Below are 22,644 nucleotides of genomic sequence, written 5' to 3' on the forward strand. Positions count from 1 at the left end.
AGGGGTCTTCCCAGGTGATCACCCATCCTTGGGGGCTAAGGTGAGTGGGACCAGAAGAGCCCCCTTGCCTGCTGCCCCTCCTGGCCTGGGGGACAAGGGAGGCAGCAGGGAAGCAGGCTGGCACAGGGCCCCTGCTGGAAAGGCAGGAAGGAAGGTGGAGGGCGAAGTCAAGCACAGGTAGTCAGCGTGAGGCCGGGGGCCTGTGTGCTAGAGGGGCACCCGGAGCGCCGAGGGGAGTCCTGGTGCGAACACCTCACGCTCAGGAGAGGACCCAAGGTTCCAAGAGGAAGGCAGAGCTTAACTGAGCCCTCACCCTGGCAGCCGCTGCCGCCACATGGAGGCAGAGCACAGAGGTGTCTGCTCGATGCAGAGGACACACTGGAAACGCTGACCAGCGCACAAGCTTTATTGACACAATCGACAAGCGGCCGGCCGCTGGTCTGTCCCGAGGAGGACAGACAGGCCTTTCCTCTCACACGGCTACTGACATGTCAAGTAACACAACTGCAAATCATCTGAATACGTTCTTGACAAAGGATTCTCAGCCGTTTTAATTATGGTCACGGGGGGAACGCCTTTTCCCACGATACCAGCTGCAGAGGGCCGGTGTGTCAGCGTCCCCTCAGTGGTACTGCACCACTCTGGAAAATATGCCTTCCGGCTCCTTCCCGTCCCCCAAGGCAGCGGCAAACCCTTCCTCTCGCCTCCTTTTGGCCAAAGCAGCCAAGGATTTAAAAGTCTTTGGTTCATAGATGGCCAGGTCAGCCAGGACCTTCCTGTTGAGCTCCACCTGGCACTGTGAAGAGAAGGAGAGCCTGTTTCAGCGTAAGAAATGCCTTTCTCTGAAGCAGAAGAGAATGCGCCGAGCTCCTAGCCCCAGCGCATAAGCTGGATCAACTCCCAGGAGCAGGTCCTGCACGGCTGCAGGGCAGGCTCTGCCCTCAAAGGGGAGCGGAAGGGGGGGAGGTGAATCCCTCCTTAACTGAGGACGAATGTGGACAGGAAGGGAGGGCTTCCCTGCAGGAGGTGACGGAGAGGAGGCTGGCGTCCAGTCCTGATGCCAGAAAACCAAGGATCCTGCTTAGGGTCAGTGATCATCACCCAGACGGACGATGACTGTGGGCCTGGGGTAAGCCTTGACGTCAGTTCAGAAGAGGAAATGACAAACTCCCACTTACAAATGATGAAGTAAGACCCGAGGAGAGGAAGCAGGGACCCAAACCGGGCTTTCCCAATTCCCACCAGACAGCCAAACCAAGTCGTCGGTAAAGTAAATCTGCAGGTGACTTCGGAAAACGGAGGCCCGGCCGGTGCGGCTCAATGGCGGGGCACTGTCCTGTGCTGTCACCGAAAGGCGGCCAGTCTGGGTCCTCAGCCCATCACAGCCCTACGTGTTGGGCTTGGTCCCCGGCAGGGGGCAGGCAGAAGGCTGCCAACCAATGTTCCACTTTCACGTTTATGTTTCTCTCTCTCCCTCTCCCTCAAATCAGTAAGCCGGGAGGAGGGGGGCGGGGGAGGAGGCTCAGTTGGTTGAGTGTGGTCCCATGCACCAAAAGGCTGCCAGTTCGATTCCTGGTCAGGGCATGTGCCTGGGTGGTGGGCTCAATCCTCAGCTGGGGACGTGCAGAAGGCTGCCAATCAATGATTCTCATCATTGACGTTTCTATCTCTCCCTCTCCCTTCCTCTCTGAAATCAGTAAAAATATTTTTTTTAAAAAATGGGAAAAATAGCCCTGACCGGTGTGGCTCAGTGGATAGAGCGTCAGCCTGCGGACTGAAGGGTCCCGGGTTCGATTCCGGTCAAGGGCATGTACCTTGGTTGCGGGCACATCCCCAGTGGGGGGTGTGCAAGAGGCAGCTGATCGATGTTTCTCTCTCATCGATGTTTCTAACTCTCTATCCCTCTCTCTTCCTCTCTGTAAAAAATCAATAAAATATATATTTTTTAAAAAAATGGAAAAAATACCCTCAGGTGAGGATTAACCAAAGTAAAGTAATAAAAAGCTTAAAAAAAAAATACCAAGGACAGAAACTGGTACAAGACAGAAGCATAACACCCAACCCCTCAGGAAAGAGCATAAACACCAAACAGGACAATTACCAAGGTTTTGTGACACACCTTTACCCCCTTCAAGACATTTTCCCTCCTTTATGATCGTACTAGAGGCCTGCGGGATCAGGCGGAAACCGCTCTCCGACATCCCCCGAGGGGTCCTGAACTGCGAGAGGACGCAGGCCAGGCCAAGGTACCCCACCGGTTAGCCAGCGAGGGCATGTCCGGCCGGGTCTGGCTCAGTCCCGATCGGCTGCCAGTGGTCGGCAAACTCTTTAGTCAACGGAGCCAAATACCAACAGTACAACCACTGAAATTTTTGAGAGCCAAATTTTTTAAACTTAAACTTCTTTTAACGCCACTTCTTCAAAATAGACTCGCCCAGGCCGTGGTATTTTGTGGAAGAGCCACACTCAAGGGGCCAAAGAGCCGCATGTGGCTCGTGAGCCGCAGTTTGCCGACCTAGGGGCTGGACCCCAGCAGCAATTTAACCTACCGGTTGGAGCGTCTGCCCCCTGGTGGTCAGTGCACGTCATGGCAAGCAGTTGAGCAGCCTTAGCACCTCATTAGCATATTACGCTTTGGTTGAACCCAGGACTGGACAACTGGACACTTAGCATTTTAACCTTTTATTATATGAGTTTCAACTCTCTCTGCTGCCTCATCAGAGCAAAAAACTGTGAAATTAAACTTTAAAGTTAAAGCCAAGTTTGTCTGCCTTCTTCCCGTGATGGGGAAATGCGTATTTGTGTCTTGCCCATTTCCAACTCTACCACCAGCAGGACAAGCACAGAGCTAATGTGGGGAGTCCCTGAACTGACAGACTCCACCCAGATAACAAACAAATCAGTGTTCAGGTGCTGTGGGTCACACTAGTTGGACTGGTTTCCACAGACATTCAACGTCTCGACAGGACCACATCCTCAACCATACCTTAATTAAATTGCCAATGAACGCTGAGTAATGCAGGCCGTGTTCCTGGGAAGCAGCTGTAATTCGATTAATCCAGAGCTGAAATTAAGAAAATATTGAGAAACTTAAGAACTAATTGTAGCCTTAGTCGGTGTGGCTCAGTGGATAGAGCGTCGGCCTGTGGACTGAAGGATCCCAGGTTTGATTCCAGTGAAGGGCACATACCTAGGTCACAGATGCTTCTGTCTCCCTGCCCCCCTCTCTAAAAGTCAATGGAAAAATATCCCAGGGTGAGGATTAACAACACCAAAAAGTAACTAATTGTACGTTTCGTCCCCACCTCCCACAGAGGTTCTGAACCAGCTGCTGCGGTAGCAGTGCACAGGAGTCGGTGTCCCTACTCAGGCAAACAGCTTCAACACCAGCAGCAGCAACGCCCCCCAATGCCAGCTTCTTTCTCAGTACGCAGGGAAGTGAGTGCAGTGAGGTTGAATTCAAACCACTTTTAGGCACCGAGAACACAGCTGAACGAGACTAGCAGACTCAGCTCAGAGTATGGGAAGGATCCACGTGTGGAGTCACGGCAGGCATCCACTGAGGTGCAGGCTACCTCAGGGAGAACAGGTGGAGGGCAGAGCAGGGCTGCAGGGAAGGGGGACCTGGCTGGCAAGGAGCTGCAGGGTGTTCCAGAGCAGGTACGGGGAGGCTAGTGGGGAGGGGCGAGCCAGCGATGCAAAGGCTTCTGAATGGACCTGTTCTGTTAACCTTTAAGGGAGGCGCTCTCAGGCCACTCTTGACTCAGTGTTAAGGCTCGAGTCCTCCTCCTTCCTCTACTTCAGTGGATCTCAAGTTTGGCTGTGCATCAGGATTACCCACAGGCTTGTTAAAACCGATTGCTGGGGCCCACCTCCAGTGCTTCTGCTGTGGGTGCACCGGGAGCCCGAGACTCTACACTTCTACCAAGTGTCCCACCAGACGCTGCTGCTACACAGGGACCCGCCCTGGGAACCCCTGCTGCTCTGTGGCAGCAAACACGAGGGTGCTACCAGGCACTGCTCTCAACTCTTCACAGCACATTCCAACAGGTGCACAGCTGGGTCTCTCCCGGGGGGCTGCACCCCCTCTGTCCCATGCTGACAAGACCCAGAGGGGAAAACAACAGAACTGGGATGCAGAGACCACTCTGCAGACTCACAAGCATAAACAGTTCATTGTGCTGGGACCAAACCTACGGTTCGTGAAGCGTATCTGACATTAAAAGGACAGGCCCGGCAGGCGTGGCTCAATGGTTGGAACCAGGAGGTCATGGTTGGATTGTCTGAGTTGCAGGAGGCAGCCCATCAATGGTTGTATCTCTCCCTCTCCCTTCCCTGAAATCAATAGAAATATACATATAGATATATTTTTTAAAGGGTCAGACTTACATCCCACCCCCTATTCATTCAGCTCATATTTACAGAGTGTTACTGATCTGGACCCTGGGTTACATAGTTCGACAGCAGAAAGATCCCCTGTGAAACCTACGTTCTAGTGGGGGCAGGGGGCGAGCAATAAACAACTAAACAAGTGCCCTGACCCGTTTGGCTCCGTGGATAGAGCGTCGGCCTGCGGACTGAAAGGTCCCAGGTTCGATTCCGGTCAAGGGCATGTACCTTGGTTGCGGGCACATCCCCAGTGGGGAGTGTGCAGGAGGCAGCTGATGGATGTTTCTCTCTCATCGATGTTTCTAACTCTCTATCCCTCTCCCTTCCTCTCTGTAAAAAAAACAATAAAATATATATTTTTCAAAACTAACCAAGTAAAACACATGGTGCATTGGATGCCGACTTCCCGAGGGCGCTGCGCTGCGCCGACCTGAGAAGGGGACACTTCTCGGAAACCCAAGTGCAAACTGCTTGGGAGGGAGCAGGCGAGAGGGCGGTGGGGTGGGACGGGAAGCCCCACGGGGCTGCAGATGGAGGGGAGCTGAGAAGCGGACACAGGGGGCTGGTTGGGCGGAGAAGGGACACTGGCCAGGCGGCTCCTCCGGTGCCGCAGGCGGGAGATGGCGGTGCGGGCACGGGACCCTGGCCACCGGGTCGTCCTGCGGGATTTGGGGTGAAAGGTGTGAGAACGAGAGAAACAAAGGCCTGCAGAACAGCGGCAAGGGGACAGGATCTAGCTGCAGCCGCCGCCGGTCCCACGGGAGGGGAGGGCGGGGGCCAGGCCCCTCTGCCGGGGTGGACGCCGGGCCCCCGGGGTCCAGGCTCACCGTCCTCAGGATCTTCCTCTTCTGTCTCCGGGCTTTCGTGGATTTCACAAACGCTCTGATCACAGCCCGGACGGCCAGCCGGTAGCAGCGGTTCTTCCTCCCCCGGAAGTGCTGGGTCAAAAAAACGGGAGAGGACGGTTGTCGGCGGGGTCCGCGGGCTCCCGGGGCGCGCTGGGGCGGGGCGGGCGCGGCCAACTCACCCGCGCGTGCTTCAGCACCTCCTGCACCCGCCAGTAGCGGTCGGTGACGCGGCTCCGCAGCCAGAGCTGCGTGGTGAGGAAGACCATGGTGTCCAGCAGGCGTCCCCGCTGAAAGACGCCCGCGCCGCGCCGCGCCGCGCCGCACCGCCCGAGGGCTTCCGGGTCAGCGGCCCGCCGGGAACTTCCGGGGCACCGCGCATGCTCCCCGGCCCTACCGCCGCCTCGCTTTCGTGCGCATGCTCGGGTGCGGCGGGCCCCGGTGCGCGCGCAGCCTCCTGGGTCTCTCCGTCCCCCCCCCACCCCGCGTATGGGTGTGGGCGTGGACTCCAGCGGTAGGGGTGGTGGAGAAGCAGATACTGCCCACCTGCCACGCGTGGGCCTTCCGTGTGCCCTGTGGAGGTTAAAGGGCCGGTGCAGACCGCCACTGCGGGAGCCCGGGCCGCAGGCGGGAATCAGCAGGGCATCAAGGCCACGTGTTGTTTGGTTCCGTCCCATGAATACCCAGAACGGGCGGGTCCACGGACACCAAGCCCACGGGGACGGGGCGTGAGTGGGGGCGGGGAGTGGCTGCCCGGGGACAGGGTTTCCTTTCGAGTGATGACATGTTCTGCCACTGGGGAGTGGGGGCGGTTGCATAAGCTGTGAAAGTCCTAAACGCCACAGCATTGGACCCTGTAAAATGCTTAAACTGGTAAATTTTACGTTCTGCGTATTTTACCATAAAAAATAGTGAGGGGGCAAAAAGTAAGGGCAGTTTCTTTAGAATGTTTTCTTTGGATGTAATTTTAAATTCTAGGAAAGTTGCAACACTAGTTGGAGGAATTCTGTAATACGTTCTCCCCAAATGCACCAATTGCTTACATTTTGCTCCATTTCTCTTTTTTTTTTAAAAAAATGTATATTTTATTGATTTTTTTACAGAGAGGAAGAGAGAGGGATAGAGAGTTAGAAACATCGATGAGCGAGAAACATCGATCAGCTGCCTCCTGCACACCTCCTACTGGGGATGTGCCCGCAACCAAGGTACATGCCCTTGACCGGAATCGAACCCGGGACCCCTCAGTCCCCAGGCTGACGCTCTTCTAGCCACTGAGCCAAACCGGTTAGGGCCATTTCTTTCTTTTTTAAAAAATATTCTTTTATTGATTTCAGAGAGGAAGGGAGACGGAGAGAGAGAGAAACATCCATGATGAGAATCATCGATTAGCTGAGCCCGAAACCTGGGCATGTGCCCTGATTGGGAATTGAACTGTTGACCTCTTGGTTCCTGGTTTGACGCTCAACTGCTGAGCGACACTGGCCAGACAAAAAAACTATACTTTTAAATTGAATAAAGGCAATGATTTTTTTATGAGGGCACAGCGGTGGGCAGTCAAAGACAACTGTCTGTTTCAACTTTTTGGGGTGGGGGGCGGGGTTTCACTTATGGAGATGGCTGAGTGGCAACAGGGAGAGATTTTTATTACTTACATTTCCTGAGTGGAGGGGACATGCCAGGGCCCACAGGGCCACAGGGAGACCAGTATCAGTGAGGAGGAGGAGTGGGGAAGGGGGAGGTTCAGGCTAGAGCCTTTACTGGGGTTCCAGCAGGAAATGCAGTGCCGGGCAGGGAAACCCCTTGGGACTGGCTTGTTGGATCATCCCTGTGGGCCTTGCTGCATAGGGGCCACCTCTAGCTGTCTGGTACCTGGCCCCGGTGATTTGGGGTGGGCCCAAATATTAGCTGGGTGCGTGGGCTCTGGATCCCAGGGGTGCTGTAAACAACGGTGGCTAGGGGTTCAGCCCTGACATGAATGGATGCCAATCCACCAATGCCAACTCAAAGATAGCACTGTAAGAGCACCCCCAGAAACAGAGCGGCTGAGGGTGACACCCCCACGGTGGACAAAGGGCTGACCATCAGGCTTTGGTCAAATCCATGGCCACGAGTCAGTCATCTCTACCAGAGAATGTGGAGAAGGCTGGGACTGCAGAGGCGATGCACCCCTAGGAGTCAGTGGGGCAGTCCCATTGCTGGGCTCGAGCCACTGTCCGCGTCTATTCCAGGAACTCTTGTCTGTGCTCCCTTCCACCCAGGCAGAACTCAGCTCAGAAGAGGGGATCCTGGCACACCCCCAAGGCTGTGGGAGCCAGGAGCCTCCTGTCCTGCGCCGTGCGGCTCAGGGCCCCTGCCCCCAAGCTGTGTGCCCCTGGCATTCTTTTTTTTTTTTTTTTAATCTACTTTTATTGATTTCAGAGAGGAAAAGAGAGGGAGACGGATAGAAATATCAGTGATGAGAGAGAATCATTGATCGGCTGCCTCCTGCAGACCCCACACTGGAGATCAAGCCCCCAACCCGAGCATGTGCCCTGCCCAGGAATCGAACCGTGTCCTACTGGTTCATAGGTCGATGCTGACCCATTGAGCCACACCAGCCGGACCTTAGCAGTCATTCTGCTCTCTGCAAAGGGGAGGTTTTGCCCGGGACAGGCCCTCCTCGGCCACTTGGTCCTGGGTCACCTCACCCCACTGCGTTCTCAGGGTAGGGCTGGCCCCTCGGCTCAGCAAAAGCTCAGCGGTGGGGCTGTGGCCACGCTCCACAGCGAGGTGCAGGGGTGTTGAGTGGAGCCAGCCAGTAGCGTTGACCTGTGCGCCCCTGTCCAGGAGATGGCTGGCGACGTCCACATGGCCGCTCCGAGCAGCGTGGTGCAGGGGGGTGAGGCCCAGTGAGTCTCGAGCATCCGCCTCCGCTCCCCGGGCTGCCAGCAGCTGGACGGCAGACAGGTGTCCACTAGCGGCAGCCCTATGGAGTGCAGAGCGTCCGTGCCTGTCCCTGAGGCTGGGATCTGCCCCGTGGTCAAGCAGAGTCTCCATGTCCTGGAAGAGGAGGGGAGGACAAGACAGGGGACGCCCTGCCATTTGCCTGACCCAGTGGTCGGCAAACTCATTAGTCAACAGAGCCAAATATCGACAGTACGATTGACATTTCTTTTGAGCTCTGACCGGTGTGGCTCAGTGGATAGAGGGTCCGCCTGCAGACTCAAGCGTCCCGGGTTCGATTCCAGTCAAGGGCATGTACCTTGGTTGCGGGCACATCCCCAGTGGGAGGTGTGCAGGAGGCAGCTGATCGATGTTTCTCTCTCATCGATGTTTCTAACTCTCCCTCTCCCTTCCTCTCTGTAAAAAATTAATAAAATATATTTTTTTAAAAAAAGAAATTTCTGCCGAAACCGGTTTGGCTCAGTGGATAGAGTGTTGGCCTGCAGACTGAAGGGTCCCAGGTTCGGTTCCGGTCAAGGGCACGTACCTTGGTTGCGGGCACATCCCCAGTAGGAGGTGTGCAGGAGGCAGCTGATCAATGTTTCTCTCTCATCGATGTTTCTAACTCTCTATCCCTCTCCTTTCCTCTCTGTAAAAAATCAATAAAATATTTTTTTAAAAAAAAAAAAAAAGAAATTTCTGCCCTAACCGGTTTGGCTCAGTGGATAGAGCGTCAGCCTGTGGACTCAAGGGTCCCAGGTTCGATTCCGGTCAAGGGCATGTACCTTGGTTGTGGTCACATCCCCAGTGGGGTGTGTGCAGGAGGCAGCTGATTGATCTTTCTCTCTCATCGATGTTTCTGACTCTCTCCCTCTCCCTTCCTCTCTGTAAAAAATCAATAAAATATATTAAAAAAAAAAAAGAAATTTCTTTTGAGAGCCAAATTTTTTAAACTTAAACTTCTTCTAACGCCACTTCTTCAAAATAGACTCGGCCATTGTCCTTAGATACAAGTCAACACTTGGCCCAGCGCCATGGGTCAGTGGTTGAACCTTGACCTATGAACCAGGAGGTCACGGTTCAATGCCTGGGTTGTGGGCTCAATCCCCAGTGTGGGGCGTGCAGGAGGCAGCCAATCAATGATTCTCTCTCATCATTGATGTTTCTATCTCCCTCCCTTCCTCTCTGAAATCAATAAAAAATATATATATAAATAATTTTTTAAAATCCTCACCCGAGGATATTTTGCCATTAATTTTTAGAGAGAGTGGAAAAGAGAGGGAAAGACAGAAACATCGATGCATCGATTGGTTGCCTCCTGCACGAGCCCTGACCAGGGACCAGGCCGGGGGAGGAGCCTGCAACCAAGGTACCTGCCCTTGACCAGAATCGAACCCAGGACCCTATGGTCCACAGGCCCACGCTCTGTCCACTGAACCACACCGGCAAGGGCAATAAAAATATTTAGAATAAAGTTGGAGCACCCGGCCAGGGGTCCTCCCCAGGCGTCCCCGAGATGGTCAAAACCCGAAGCAAACTCCAGGCTGCACTCAGACCCCAGGCCCTCCGGGCCCCTCCCGCCACCCACGGCCCTGAAGCCGCCTCGGGCAACCAGTGCGGTCCCTCCTCCTCCTCCTGCCCCAGGCGTCCACTCTGTCCGCGCCCTCCCCGTACCCGGGGTGGATGGAACAGCCCCAGGGGCCAAGGCCGCTCCCCCACACCGCCCTGCCCCGTCCATTGAGGGTGAGGCCCCGACGTACCTGCCGGCGGCCCGAACCCGCAGCGATGCTTAGCGCGGTGGCCCCCGCGCCGTCACGGGCATCCACGTGCGCGCCCACCTCCAGGAGGAGGCTCAGCGCCTCCGCCCGCCCGGCCGCGGCCGCCACGAGCAGGGCGCCATCCAGGCCCGCGCCGCGCGAGGCCAGCAGCTCCAGCACCGGCAGCCGCCCGCCCGCAGCCGCCCAATGCGCCGCCGTCCAGCCGCGCGCGTCCGCCGCCTCGGCGCCCGGGCCCGGCGCGCCCAGCAGGAGCGCGGCCAGCAGCGTGCGGCCCAGCGCAGCCGCCCCGTGCAGCGGCGTGAGGCCGGCCCCGGAGCGCGCCGCTGTCGGGGCCCCGCGCTGCAGCAGCAGCTCCGCCACCCGCGAGCGCCCGCGCCAGGCGGCCTCGTGCAGCGGCGTGCGCCCCGCAAGGTCGGCGGCCCCCACCTGCGCCCCGCGCTGCAGCAGGAGCCGCACCAGGGGCGCGTGGCCGCGCAGTACCGCCAGATGCAGCGGGGTCCTACCCGCGCTGTCCCTGTGGGCGTGGGGGCTGTGTGGGCGAGGGTGGGGCGGCCGGGGAGTAAGACCCCGTCCTGCCCAGCCCGGTGAGGGGGCCCTGCCCTCCCACCCAGTTCAGCGAAGGGACCTGCTGCTTTACCCACGAGGGAACCCCCTACATCCTGGTCGGATGCCCGCACCCCTCCCTGCGCTGCCCTGGGGCTCACCTCTCCTCCACGCTGGCCCCCTGCCGCAGCAGCTGGTTTGCGAGGCCTAAGTGACCCCTCCACGCAGCCTGCAGAAGGCGCCCCTGGGCCTGTGGGACACCGGGCCGCTCTGCCCCTGGCCCCAGGGCCTCCTCCGAGCCCAGTTCTATCCATCTGAGTTCCTGCTCGGCTCCTGCCTCTGGGAGGTCCTGCTGCCGGGGCTCTGAGCGCCCAGGATTCACCTGGAAAGAAAAGGTACCCTGGATGGACGCTGGAGGCCCGAGCCAGGCCCAGCCCACCTGTCCCCAGGCCAGCATGGGCCCCCCTTATCTTCTCCCCCGGGGAACCAGGCCACCAGCTAGGCTTGGCTCTCAGTTACCCCCGGAGGGAGCCTGCCCAGGGACTCGGGGGTCCTCTCCATGGGGGTCCTGGCCCAGCCACAGCCTGGTGAGTGGGCCTCTTAAGAAACTCCTGAAGGTGTGAACGTGGGGGTGTGGGCTCTGGAGGGCTGGAGGCTAGAGCCGCAGTTGCCTGTGTATGTGGTGTGTGGTGTGTGGTGTGTGTGTGGGGGGGGGATGCCTCCTGGGCCAGGTGAAGGGCCGCTCTCCACACTGTTTACCCAGAAACTTAAGGAGAGGCCCTGCCTGGCTGCCCCAGCACCCTCCTCCCCTGCCAACTGCCGGTGCCCCCCCCCCCCGCCCCCGTCCCCAGACAAAGGCCAGGCAAGCAGGAGCACGCCCGTGGATGGAGCTCCTCCAAGGAGCACCGTCTCTGATGTGCCAGGACTTGCCCTCCCCCCCCCCCCCCCGCCCCAGGTACCCACATGCCTTCCCTGGGCCCCTCCCTCAGGCCCTGCCCCTCACCCCCCTCCTGTGAGGCTGACTGAGACCACCCACCTCCGGGCTGGAGCTTTGCCTCCCGCCTGATTGCAGGAGGTGGACGGGATGAGGTGGGACCCTTCCCTCCCGTGCCAGGCGACCTGGGTAAGGGCATCTGGGGTAGGTATCACCTTGAGATGTCAGGTTAGTGGAGGCTGTGACGGCAGACTGCGGGGCAGGAGAGGGAGGGAGCCAGGCTACGGGAGCATTTTTTTAAAAATATATATTTTATTGATATTTTACAGAGAGGAAGGGAGAGGGATAGAGAGCTAGAAACATCGATGAGAGAGAAACATCCATCAGCTGCCTCCTGCACACCTCCTACTGGGGATGTGCCCGCAACCAAGGTACATGCCCTTGACCGGAATCGAACCCGGGGCCCCTCAGTCCGCAGGCCGACGCTCTATCCACTGAGCCAAAGCGGTTTCGGCAACGGGAGCATTTTTTAAATATATTTTTATTGCTTTCAGAGAGGGAGAGGGAGAGAGAGAAACATCAATGATGAGAGAGAATCATGGATCGTCTGCCCCCTGCATGCCCCACACTGGGGACTGAGCCCTGAACCTGGGCATGTGCCCTGACCGGGAATCGAACCGTGATCTCCTGGTTCAGAGATCGACACTCAACCACGGAGCCACGCCGGCCTGGCAAGGGATCATCTCTATGACGAGACTAGAAGCATCTGGAACTGGTGCTGCAGGAAGGGGCCTAAGTGAGGCCTGTAGGACGGGTCACTTTGATTCTAGGGCAGAGTGGGCCAGGTGGGGGCTGGCCCTGCCTTCTCATCGCCTGATCCCCAGGGAAGGCCACCTGTCCAGGGTCCTGACAGGAGGAGGAAGTGCGCCAGCAGCCTCTGTGACTGTCCACCAGGAGGCAGCACAGCTTTGGGGCTGTTGCTCCCACCCCAGCCCCCACCCTCAGGCTCCCAAAGATGAGGTGTCATGTGGACCCTGTCCTGCCCCACCCCCACCCCCAAAGAGGTGTATCAGAGCCTTGCCCCTCCCCCACCTCCCTCAAGAGCAGCCCTTGCAGGTACCAGGTCCCAAGGGTGGGTCTCCAGGCAAGAGGCTGAGGGGCCCAGTCTCAAGCCACAGGGACCCCACCCCATGATCCCTAGTCACTCTGCTCAGATGTCACCTCCCCAGAGGGGCCCTCCAGGCTGACCACCGATCTGACCCTGTTTTATTTTCTTCTTAGCACTTGTCACTCCATGAGAGAATCTGTTTGATTTTTTAAAAAATATATATTTTATTGATTTTTTACAGAGAGGAAGGGAGAGGGAGAGAGAGTTAGAAACATCGATGAGAAAGAAACATCCATCAGCTGCCTCCTGCACTCCCCATACTGGGGATGTGCCCACAACCAAGGTACATGCCCTTGACCGGAATCGAACCTGGGACCCTTGAGTCTGCAGGCCGATGCTCTATCCACTGAGCCAAACCAGCTAGGGCCTGTTTGATTTTTATTTTTATTTATTTATTTTAAATATATTTTATTGATTTTTTACAGAGAGGAAGGGAGAGGAATAGAGAGTTAGAAACATTGATGGGAGAGAAACATCAATCAGCTGCCTCTTGCACACCCCCTACTGGGGATGTGCCCGCAACCAAGGCACATGCCCTTGACCGGAATCGAACCTGGGACCCCTCAGTCCGCAGGCTGACGCTCTATCCACTGAGCCAAACCAGTTAGGGCCTGTTTGATTTTTAATATCTGCCTTCCTCTCCCAGGACGAAAGCCCCATGCGGGCACGTCACCCAGGCTGGCAGGTGCAGGCCGCAACGCAGCCAGCACTCGGGGTGGGTTCAGACACTTCGCTGAGCGAGTAGCCAGAAAGCAAGGGCAGCAAAGGCGTCAGCTCTGTGTGTCCCTGTCCCACAGGGTCACGCCGAAAAGAACGGGCCAGCCCGGCCTGGCTCAGTGGTTGAATGTCGACCTATGAACCAGGAGGTCCCGGTTCAATTCCCGGTCAGGGCACATGCCTGGGTGGCAGGCTCCATCCCCAGTGTGGGGCGTGCAGGAGGCAGCGGATCAACGGTTCTCTCTCATCATGGATGTTTCTCTCTCTCCCTTCTCCCTTCCTCTCTGAAATCCATAAAAAATGTATTTTAAAAAAAAGAACAGGTCAGATCATGCGCACACCAGGGGGAGGGGGTGGAGAGGGTGCACCCCGTTGTTGAGGATTCATTACTTGCTGGCTGGGGCCCAGGGGGCCGTCCCATACCCGGTCAGAGCCAGGGGAGCCTGGGAATGCCTCCTGGCAGCCTTCCCACGTTCTGCCACGGCCTCTGTGGGTTCATGCAAGGCCGTCAGGGCACCCACACACAGCCATTCCCTCTGTCGGCCTCAATCACGGCTAAGTCCAGGGCCTAGAGCAGTGCCTGGCACCCCGTGTTTGTACATGACTAACCTGTGGGGGGGGGGGGGCCAGAAGGTGATGAGACAGGAACCCTCACCACCGTCTGTGTACTCTATCCAAACCATTTGCAGCATTTTTTAAAAAATATTTTTTATTTTATTTTTTTTTAAATATATTTTATTGATTTTTTACAGAGAGGAAGGGAGAGGGACAGAGAGCTAGAAACATCGATGAGAGAGAAACATCGATCAGCTGCCTCCTGCACACCCCCCACTGGGGATGTGCCCGCAACCAAGGTACATGCCCTTGACCGGAATCGAACCTGGGACCCTTCAGTCCACAGGCCGACGCTCTAGCCACTGAGCCAAACCGGTTTCGGCGCAGCAATTTTTTTAAAAAATCCTCACCCGAGGATATTTTTCCATCGATTTGTAGAGAGAGTGGAAGCAAAAGGGAAAGACAGAGAAAAATGTTAATGTAAGAGAAACACATCGATTGGTTGCCTCCTGCACGTGCCCCAACGAGGACCCGGGCCGGGCCAGGGAGGAGCCTGCAACCGAGGTACATGCCCTTGACCGGAATTGAACCCGGCACCCTTCGGTCTGCAGGCTGACGGTCTATCCGCTGAGCCAAGCTGGCCAGGGCCATTTGGAGCATTTTTAACCCCACGTGACTGTCTGATGAAATGAATAGTTCCTGCAAGACCCTGGCGTGTGTGAGCTGTGCTTCTGCCTGGGGACAGGGTGTGGCACGAGCTTCAGGGAAGGTGCTGTGGTCCTGACGGGGCCTGTGGCAGGCAGGCCTGTGTTCGCTCCCCACCCTAAGGCATCTGAAGGGAGACGGTGGGCCTGGGAGGCCTGGCTCAGGAAAGAAGAAAAGCTGGCGGGAGAGGTGGCTGCGGAGGCGGGCAAGGGGGATGTGGGTGCCCGATGCCTGTGGCCTCCGGTTCAGCTGACAGACAACCTGCTCGCCGGCTCAGGTGTCTGCTCATTATACGAGGGAGCCCTGGGGTTCTGGGAGGTGGTGGGTGTGTGTTAATGATGTCTGGGGACATTCGTCGGGGTTTTTGAAAGGGCCGGGAATGCTGTTTCTCCCCTTGAAATGACGGAATCCAGCCCTAGCCAGTTTGGCTCCGTGGATAGAGCATCGGCCGGAGGACCAATGGGGCCCGGGTTCGATTCTGGTCAAGGGCAGGTGCCTTGGTTACAGGCTCCTCCCCGGCCCGGGGCCCTGGTCTTCGGGCGTGTGCAGGAGGCAAGCAATCAATGTGTTTCTCTCACATCGATGTTTCTCTCTGTCTTTCCCTCTCTCTTCCCCTCTCTCTAAAAGTCAATGGGAAAATATCCTTGGGTGAGGATTTAAAAAAATAAAGAAATGACGGCATCTGTGATCCCTGTTTCCTGGAGGCATTGGACTCCAGCACAAGGACACCTGTGTGGTGGCTGCTGTCACTGTGAGCCACTGTGTGCCGGGTCCCACGCGTCCTCTCATAGGGCTAGGGCAGGGGTGGGCAAACTTTTTGACTCGAGGGCCACAATGGGTTCTTACACTGGACCGGAGGGCCGGAACAAAAGCATGGATGGAGTGTTTGTGTGAGCTAATATAAATTCAAAGTAAACATCATTACATAAAAGGGTACCGTCTTTTTTTTATTTTATTTCAATAGTTTTATTCATTTCAAACATTTTATCAAGAAGAATGTAAACACTAATTATTATAATTTGAAACTTCAAAAAATGGAGGAATCATAGCACAATAACATACCTTCTATTGAAGATGGCAAAGGCAAAATAAAATTGCCTAACAAAGGAAAGGTACAAAAGCCTTTCAAATTAAACTTAAATATAATAAAATAATTTAAAACTAAAACAAATAGAAAAGAACAAAAATGTGTAAACAGTAAATTAAACATTTTCTTTAGTGCAACTTCCAAATTATGCCCGGGACGTAGATGTAGATGGCAATGTAGACTGGGTTGAAAGGTTTTTAGTCTTTAAAACATCAACTTCAGTGGGAACAGTGTTGTTGGTCTCCTTTTTAGCTAATGCTCTGATACTGTGCTCTCCAGGGGCGTGTCTCCCTACATCACCACGATCACGTGTCTACGCATTCCCAGGGTGATGTCGGGGGACGCGTCCGCGGGCATTACAAGGAGCCTCTGGAAGACTGAGAGGTTGTTCCTTCTACTGAATGGGGATATAAATCCGCCCACTCAGAAGAAGGAGCTGCGGCCGTGTTTCCCGACGTTGCCATGTTAACACTGCTGCTGGTGAAGAACGGGCCGGATCCGGCCCCTGGGCCGTAGTTTGCCCACGGCTGGACTAGAGTGTAGGCACCCAGACTCTTCCATGTTAACTGAGGCTGAGAGGGGCCAGGTTTGGAATGAAGGAACCAGCAGGAACCAGGGCCGGGAAGTGGGGTCCATGGACACCCCAGCTCCTGATGGGGCAGCGATCGTAGCCAAGACCTATGAAATGACGTCATGGTGGGGGGGGCGCGCTGCGGGGGAGGGCGGGACCAGAAGGGAGGAGGGCCCCAGTGCCAGGCCATAGGGTCAGCCCCCGTGCAAGTCTTGAGCAAAGCACACAGGAGCTGGCCACAGAGGCTGGTCAGGGCCGGAGCTGTGGGCACCTGGCAGACAGAGGCCCAGCCTGGCAGTGGGGAAACTGAGGCAGTGGTGTGGCCCTGGAGGCGGAGGGTCAGGGCTGGACCTTCCTGGCCCAGGGTCCTGCCCTCCAGTTGGGTCCAGTCTCTGGTTGCCGAGGTCTGAGAAGGGGTCGGACCTGAGGACCTAGAGCGACCCCAGGGGTCTCAGTCGCTGTCTGACCACTGCTGGGAGCCCACCAGGCCCTGCCTGTGAGAGCATGAGTGAGCAGGAGAGGGAGACGGAAGAGGATGAGGGCGGGGGCCTGTCGGACATGGCACCCATGCTGCCCCGAAGGCGCCCGGACCACAGGGCTGGACCCTCAGCCCTGCTCCTGCCCGGCCGGATGCTGGCCGCGCTCCTGCTCCACCTGCTGCTGCCTGGGACCGTGTTCCTGCTGGTGCTGCTGCCAGCAGCCGCCATCATCTACCTGGGATTCCTGTGCCACTCCAGGGTGAGCTGGGCACTCCGGGGGGGTGGGGGGGCACAGGCTGGGACTCCCGGGGAGTAGGGTCCTGTGAGTGAGTCTTCCCCCTTGTCCCCAGAGACATGTGTGCCCCTCCCCTGAGAGCCCTTCTTCTGCCAGCCCCTCCCCATTGGCCACAGCAGAAGAAGGGCCATTGTTCCCACTCTGGGGGACAGCTCTCTCCCCTCCCCTGAGGCCCCCAGCCTCGTACCAGGGGCCACCAGGGCCTGGGCAGCTGGGCAGGGTGGGAGGAGGAGAGGGCTCCAGGGAGAGAAGATGATGTCAGATGTCACCAGTCCACAGCCCCCTCCCCACCCCTTACCCCCCGACACACAGCCTCCTGCCCTGGGCTGGGTTTTCCCATGTGCAATGGGCTGTGGCGTGGTCCAGGGCAGGGAGGTGTAGGCAGATGAGCCCCTGTGTCCCTTTCTATAGGCGTAAGGCAAGGGAGGGCGACCGAACGTGGGGTCGCTAAAGAGAAGGTGACACCAGCTGACACGCACAGGTTCGGGCTCCTGGTCAGATGCCAGCATAGAGACGGGTCATGGGGGAGCAGTGTGTGTGGGCTGGGGAAGCGGGGGTCGGGCAACAGCGGGGAGGGGTGGGAATTCTCTGAGCCTCCCCTCAAGAGATTCCTACTCTGGCCGTTTACCGCGTGGACTCCGGTAAATGGGTTCCTGAGCTCCCCCTTCCCTGACGGAGAAATGACAGGCCCACAGCAAACTTAAGCACGGACCCCGCTAGACCTCAGGCCCCGCCCCGTCCACCTGCTGCCTGACCCCGCCCCTCCACCCAGACCCCGCCCCTCCCCTGCTGCCTGGCCCCGCCCCGCCCCATCCAGGCCCCGCCCCCACTAACCATCCCTCCCTGATCTCCCTGCTCCTGGTCCTGCCCCTCCATTCAGACCCCGCCCCTTCCCTGCTGCCTGGCCCCGCCCCGCCCCATCCAGGCCCCGCCCCCACTAACCATCCCTCCCTGATCTCCCTGCTCCTGGTCCTGCTCCTCCATCCAGACCCCGCCCCACCCCTGCTGCGTGGCCCCGCCCCTCCCCTGCTGCCTGGCCTCGCCCCTCCCCTACTACCTGGTCCCCGCCCAGCCCCATCCAGGCCCCGCCGCCCCCACTAACCACCATCCCTCCCTGATCTCCCTGCTCCTGGTCCTGCCCCTCCAGCCAGACCCCGCCCCCACTAACCACCATCCCTCCCTGATCTCCCTGCTCCTGGTCCTGCCCCTCCATCCAGGCCCCGCCCCCACTAACCACCATCCCTCCCCGATCTCCCCGCTCCTGGTCCCACCGGACCCCTCTAGGCCCCGCCCCTCCTGACCTCCCGCTCCGCCCCCAGGTCCACCCGGCGCCCAGCCCCACGTGCCGCGCGCTGCTCACGGACCGCGCCTCTGCGACGCTCATCGTGCTGGGCTTTCTCTCGCTGCCTCTGCTGCTGGTGCTCGCCTCGGCCGCCCGCGCCCGCTTGGCCCGGTGCCTCCGCCCGCTGCTGCCGCCCCCCATTTGGACCCGTGGACCCGGCCGCCATCCAGGCTCCAGCGAAGCGGAGCGGGAGGAACGCCACCCCGAAGGGGAGGAGCAGCTCTGCGCCTGGGTGTGACCCCAGAGGCCCTGCAAAGGACCCGAGATCTCCAAATCCCGGGAGGCCCCCGAACCTCCAAATCCTTTGTGACCCCCCGATAAGTTGGCCCCAGGCCGGCGAGCTCGCCGTCTGCGCCCAGATCCGGCTGGGAAATCGCGTGCATGCCTCGGGCTCCTGCGCGGTGCTCCGAGCGGCCGCGAGATGGCACTGGACTCCCCGGGACTGGGGTCAGCCCTCCCCCGCCCACCGCCGCTGGCACCCTCTCTGGCACCCCTGCTGCAGAGGCTGTGAAGCCCTCAAGGAGGCGGGGTGGCTCTCAGAGAGGGGCACGTGGCCGGGCTCGGAGAAAGGCGGCCTCTCTGGCTTCTGCCACTGTGGCTGCCCTGGCCGGCCCCCGTGGCCCCAGGTCTGGTCAGCCAGGGGCCTCCCGCGAGTTTCAGAGGAGGTGAGACCTCCACGCTCCACCAGAGTGCGTGTTTCCAGGAGCTCAGCGATGGCCAGGCCTGCAAGGCTCAGCCTGAGACAGGGGGAGCGTTCTGCCAGTGCCCAGGGTTAGCATTTATTATTATTATTATTAATTATTATTATTATTTTACACTTTCTCCTTTATTTGGCATGGAGAAAGCTCATTATACCTTCTCCTGTATTTGGAATGGTTTCTTTCATTTAGGACCCTGACCCTTGGCCATGGCCCTTGATACAAACTAGGGTACACATTCTTTTTTTTTTTTGAAAAACTGAAATGTGCCCTGACCGGTTTGGCTCAGTGGATAGAGCGTCGGCCTGCGGACTGAAGGGTCCCGGGTTCGATTCCCGTCAGGGGCATGTACCTTGGTTGCGGGCACATGCCCAGTGGGAGGTGTGCAGGAGGCAGCTGATGGATGTTTCTCTCTCATCGATGTTTCTAGCTCTCTATGCCTCTCCCTTCCTCTCTGTAAAATATCAATAAAATATATTTTAAAAAAAGAAAAGAAAACGGAAATGTGAAAAGTGAGACAGAGGTTATGACTCGTTAGAGCAGACTCACCGAAGGGGGAGTTTTCCGGCAATAAATCTGTCCTTGGAGTGCTTTCCTTGGATTGCTAGAGCCACCTTCATTTCTTCCGTTCCTGAAACTTTTTTGTTCAATTCCTTCTGAAACGCCTCGAGGCATCGCAGCACTCTGCCAGGAATGCCAGCGTGAGCGTTTGGGTGGGCACCCCAGTGAGGGCACAGTCTGTTCTCTCCGCGTAATTGTACGATCTTCTGGGTCCGCTGCTTTCTGTTCTCCGCGTGGAGCTTGTCCCTAGGTATGGCGATGTTCTTGGCTATCCACTCGGTGTGCACGGTGTTTCCCGTTCGTAGGGATCATATATTTCTTTTTTTAAAAAAAATATATTTCTGCCGAGGCCGGTTTGGCTCAGTGGATAGAGCGTCGGCCTGCGGACTGAAGGGTCCCAGGTTCGATTCCGGTCAGGGGCACGTGCCTTGGTTGCGGGCACATCCCCAGTGGGGGGTGTGCAGGAGGCAGCTGATCGATGTTTCTCTCTCATCGATGTTTCTAGCTCTCTATACCTCTCCTCTCTCTTCCTCTCTGTAAAAAAATTAATAAAATACATTAAAAAAAAAGTTTACTTTCGTTAAAAAATATATATATATTTCTATTGATTTCAGAGAGGGAGAGGGAGAGAGAGAGAGAAACATCCATGATGACAGAGAATCACGGATGGGCTGCCTCCTGCATGCTCCCCACTGGGGATCAAATCCACAACCTGGGCATGTGCTCTTGACCGGAATCGAACCCGGGACCTTTCCATCGGCAGGCTGACGCTCTACCCACTGAGCCACACCGGACAGGGCGGGATCATATAGTTCCTAGTTCTGGGGAATTCTCAGCCAGTATCCCGTGAGCTCTGCCTCTCATTCCTTGTACAATGTTCTGCTTGGGGAAAGCTTCTCCTTTGATCTCGATGTCAATTCATCTCCCTTGTATTTTTTTAAAAAATATATTTTTATTGACTTCAGAGAGGAAGGGAGAGGGAGAGAGAGAAACATCAATGATGAGACAGAATCATGGATTGGCTGCCTCCTGCACGCCCCACACTGGGGATCGAGCCTGCAACCCAGGCATGTGCCCTGACCGGGAATCAAACCGTGACCTCCTGGTCCATGGTTCATAGGTCCTCGCTCAACCACTGAGCCACGCCTCTTGTATTTTCCATCTCAGTGTCTCTCTGTTGCCTTCTGGGCAATTCCACCCGCGCCCTCTCCCAGCTCAGATGCACTGGCTGTGTCTAATCTGCCGATGCACTCATCCATTTAATTTAAATGACTATTCCTAAAAGTTATACTTGCTTCCTCTTCAAATCTGATCATTTTTTAAAAATATATTTTATTGATTTTTTTTTACAGAGAGGAAGGGCGAGGGAGATAGAGCCAGAAACATCGATGAGAGAGAAACATCAATCACCTGCCTCCTGCACTCCCCCCCCCCCCCCCGTCCTGCTGCACCCCACTGGGGATGTGCCCACAACCAAGGTACATCCCCTTGACCGGAATCGAACTTGGGACCCTTGAGTCCGAAGGCCGGCGCTCTATCCACTGAGCCACACCGGTCAAGGCAAATCGGATCCTTTCTGATGGTCCCTTGGCGGCATGCTTGCCTTCTGGATCCCAGCTTCGGTTTCTTGGACAGTTTGCAGTCATGGTGCAGCGTGCACCTAACAATGCCGTGTGTTGGTCTTTGGGGCTCTAACTTTGTTACGTGTTGTCTCTGCTGCCGCTTCCCTCCAGGGAGGACTCCCTCTGGGAGGCAGGGCCAGCTGGGCCGGCGGCCAGGGTCCCGGCGGGTGGCCCCTGCGCAGTGCCACGCCGGCCCCCCGACCCTGTGTCCAGAGAATCCGCTGCTTCCCCGTTGGCTTTCCTGCATCTTGCTGGGTTCTGCTCCCTCTTCTCCTGTTTATCCTCTTGCAGTGTTTAATTCTGGAGGGACCTCGGGGATATTTACTTCTTGGTAAGCCCAGCAGCGTATTAAAAATGTGCACTTGTGGTGATCCGTCCAGAGTCCGGTGGTAGCTCCTCTAAAGGATGGAGCTCGCCACGCTGCCAGCTGGACTCCGCCCGTGACCAGCGGGGTCAGGTCTCAGAGGCTTCCAGAGAGCGGGGCCGGTGGTTCAGGCCCTGACCAGAGTCAGGGCTCATTCCGTGGCCTTGAGCGGAGCCCGCGGAGGCTGGCCCAGGGCCAGCAGGAGTCCTCGGGGCGGGGGGTTCCAATTGTCTGTGCGCAGCTCTGATGCGGTTCCCAGTCAGACAGGAGCCTGGCCTGCCTCCTGGCTGCCAGGAGAACTTCCCGTGGTCCAAGGCCGCCTTCCTTCCCCTCCTGCCTGGGGTTGGGCTGGCTCTGGCCAGGCGTCTGTGAGGAAGACCCTCCTGAGGATAGGCCTGGCCCTGGAGTCATCCAACAGCAGCTGGGCCTGGGGGGTGGGGAGCTCAGCTGCCTGAACCCTTGGGTCCCTAAGGAGTGTCCCCGTGGCCCAGGCCAGCCCTGAGCCCCCCCCCCCCCCCCGGGGAAGTCCCGCCTCAGCTTCAGTTCTGCCCCACCCCCTCACCAAAGACACCTGTGAGGGGCTGTGAGAGGTTCACAGAGGGGTCTAGGGGTCTGCTTTTTATTTTTTATTTTTTTAATATATTTTATTGATTTTTTTACAGAGAGGAAGGGAGAGAGATAGAGAGTTGGAAACATCGATGAGAGAGAAACATCCATCAGCTGCCTCCTGCACACCTCCTACTGGGGATGTGCCCGCAACTAAGGTACATGCCCTTGACCGGAATCGAACGTGGGACCCTTCAGTCTGCAGGCCGACGCTCTATCCACTGAGCCAAACCAGTCAGGGCGGGGTCTGCTTTTTAATATATATATATATATATATATATATATATATATATATGTATATTTCATTGCTTTTTTAGAGAGAGAGGAAGGGAGAGTGATAGAGAGATAGAAACGCTATGAGAGAAACATCATTGATCAGCTGCGTCCTGCATGCCCCCTATAGGGGATCGAGTCCACAACCTGGGCATGTGCCCTGAGTGGGAATTGAACCGGGGCCTCCTGG

The 22,644-nt window shown here is 57.1% G+C and overlaps 2 protein-coding genes across 3 annotated transcripts; both read right to left on the bottom strand.

Moving 5' to 3' along the window:
- Nucleotides 1–366: 366 nt before the first annotated feature.
- Nucleotides 367–5,913, bottom strand: MRPL20 (mitochondrial ribosomal protein L20). The gene is made up of 4 exons (XM_080654519.1): nt 5,417–5,913; nt 5,217–5,327; nt 2,987–3,064; nt 367–796 (listed from the first exon to the last, which is right to left on the bottom strand). The coding sequence occupies exons 1-4, from the start codon at nt 5,909–5,911 to the stop codon at nt 623–625; spliced, it is 858 nt and encodes a 285-aa protein (XP_080510645.1). The 5' UTR covers nt 5,912–5,913; the 3' UTR covers nt 367–622.
- Nucleotides 5,914–7,094: 1,181 nt separating this feature from the next.
- ANKRD65 (ankyrin repeat domain 65) lies at nt 7,095–20,114 on the bottom strand (the record flags this gene model as incomplete). Of its 2 annotated transcripts, none has more annotated exons than XM_080654520.1 (4): nt 7,095–8,273; nt 9,917–10,448; nt 10,639–10,859; nt 18,290–20,114. In XM_080654520.1, the coding sequence occupies 4 exons, from the start codon at nt 18,494–18,496 to the stop codon at nt 7,839–7,841; spliced, it is 1,395 nt and encodes a 464-aa protein (XP_080510646.1). In that variant the 3' UTR covers nt 7,095–7,838. The 2 variants fall into 2 exon arrangements, with proteins under 2 accessions (XP_080510646.1, XP_080510647.1); XM_080654521.1 differs by lacking the exon at nt 18,290–20,114 and adding an exon at nt 10,997–11,038.
- Between the last annotated feature and the right edge of the window lie 2,530 nt (nt 20,115–22,644).

This window comes from Plecotus auritus (assembly GCF_963455305.1).
Source record: "Plecotus auritus genome assembly, chromosome: 2".
Taxonomy (NCBI): Eukaryota; Metazoa; Chordata; class Mammalia; order Chiroptera; family Vespertilionidae; genus Plecotus; species Plecotus auritus.

Excerpts from the sequence above, each read along its gene's own strand:
- MRPL20 (XM_080654519.1), bottom strand. The coding sequence starts at position 5,911 with ATGGGACGGAACCAAACAACACGTGGCCTTGATGCCCTGCTGATTCCC. Across the intron at positions 5,328-5,416 it reads AGGTGCTGAAGCACGCGCGG|CACTTCCGGGGGAGGAAGAA; the intron begins GTGAGTTGGCCG and ends TTTTTGACCCAG. Across the intron at positions 3,065-5,216 it reads AGAGGAAGATCCTGAGGACG|CTCTGGATTAATCGAATTAC; the intron begins GTGAGCCTGGAC and ends TCTTAATTTCAG.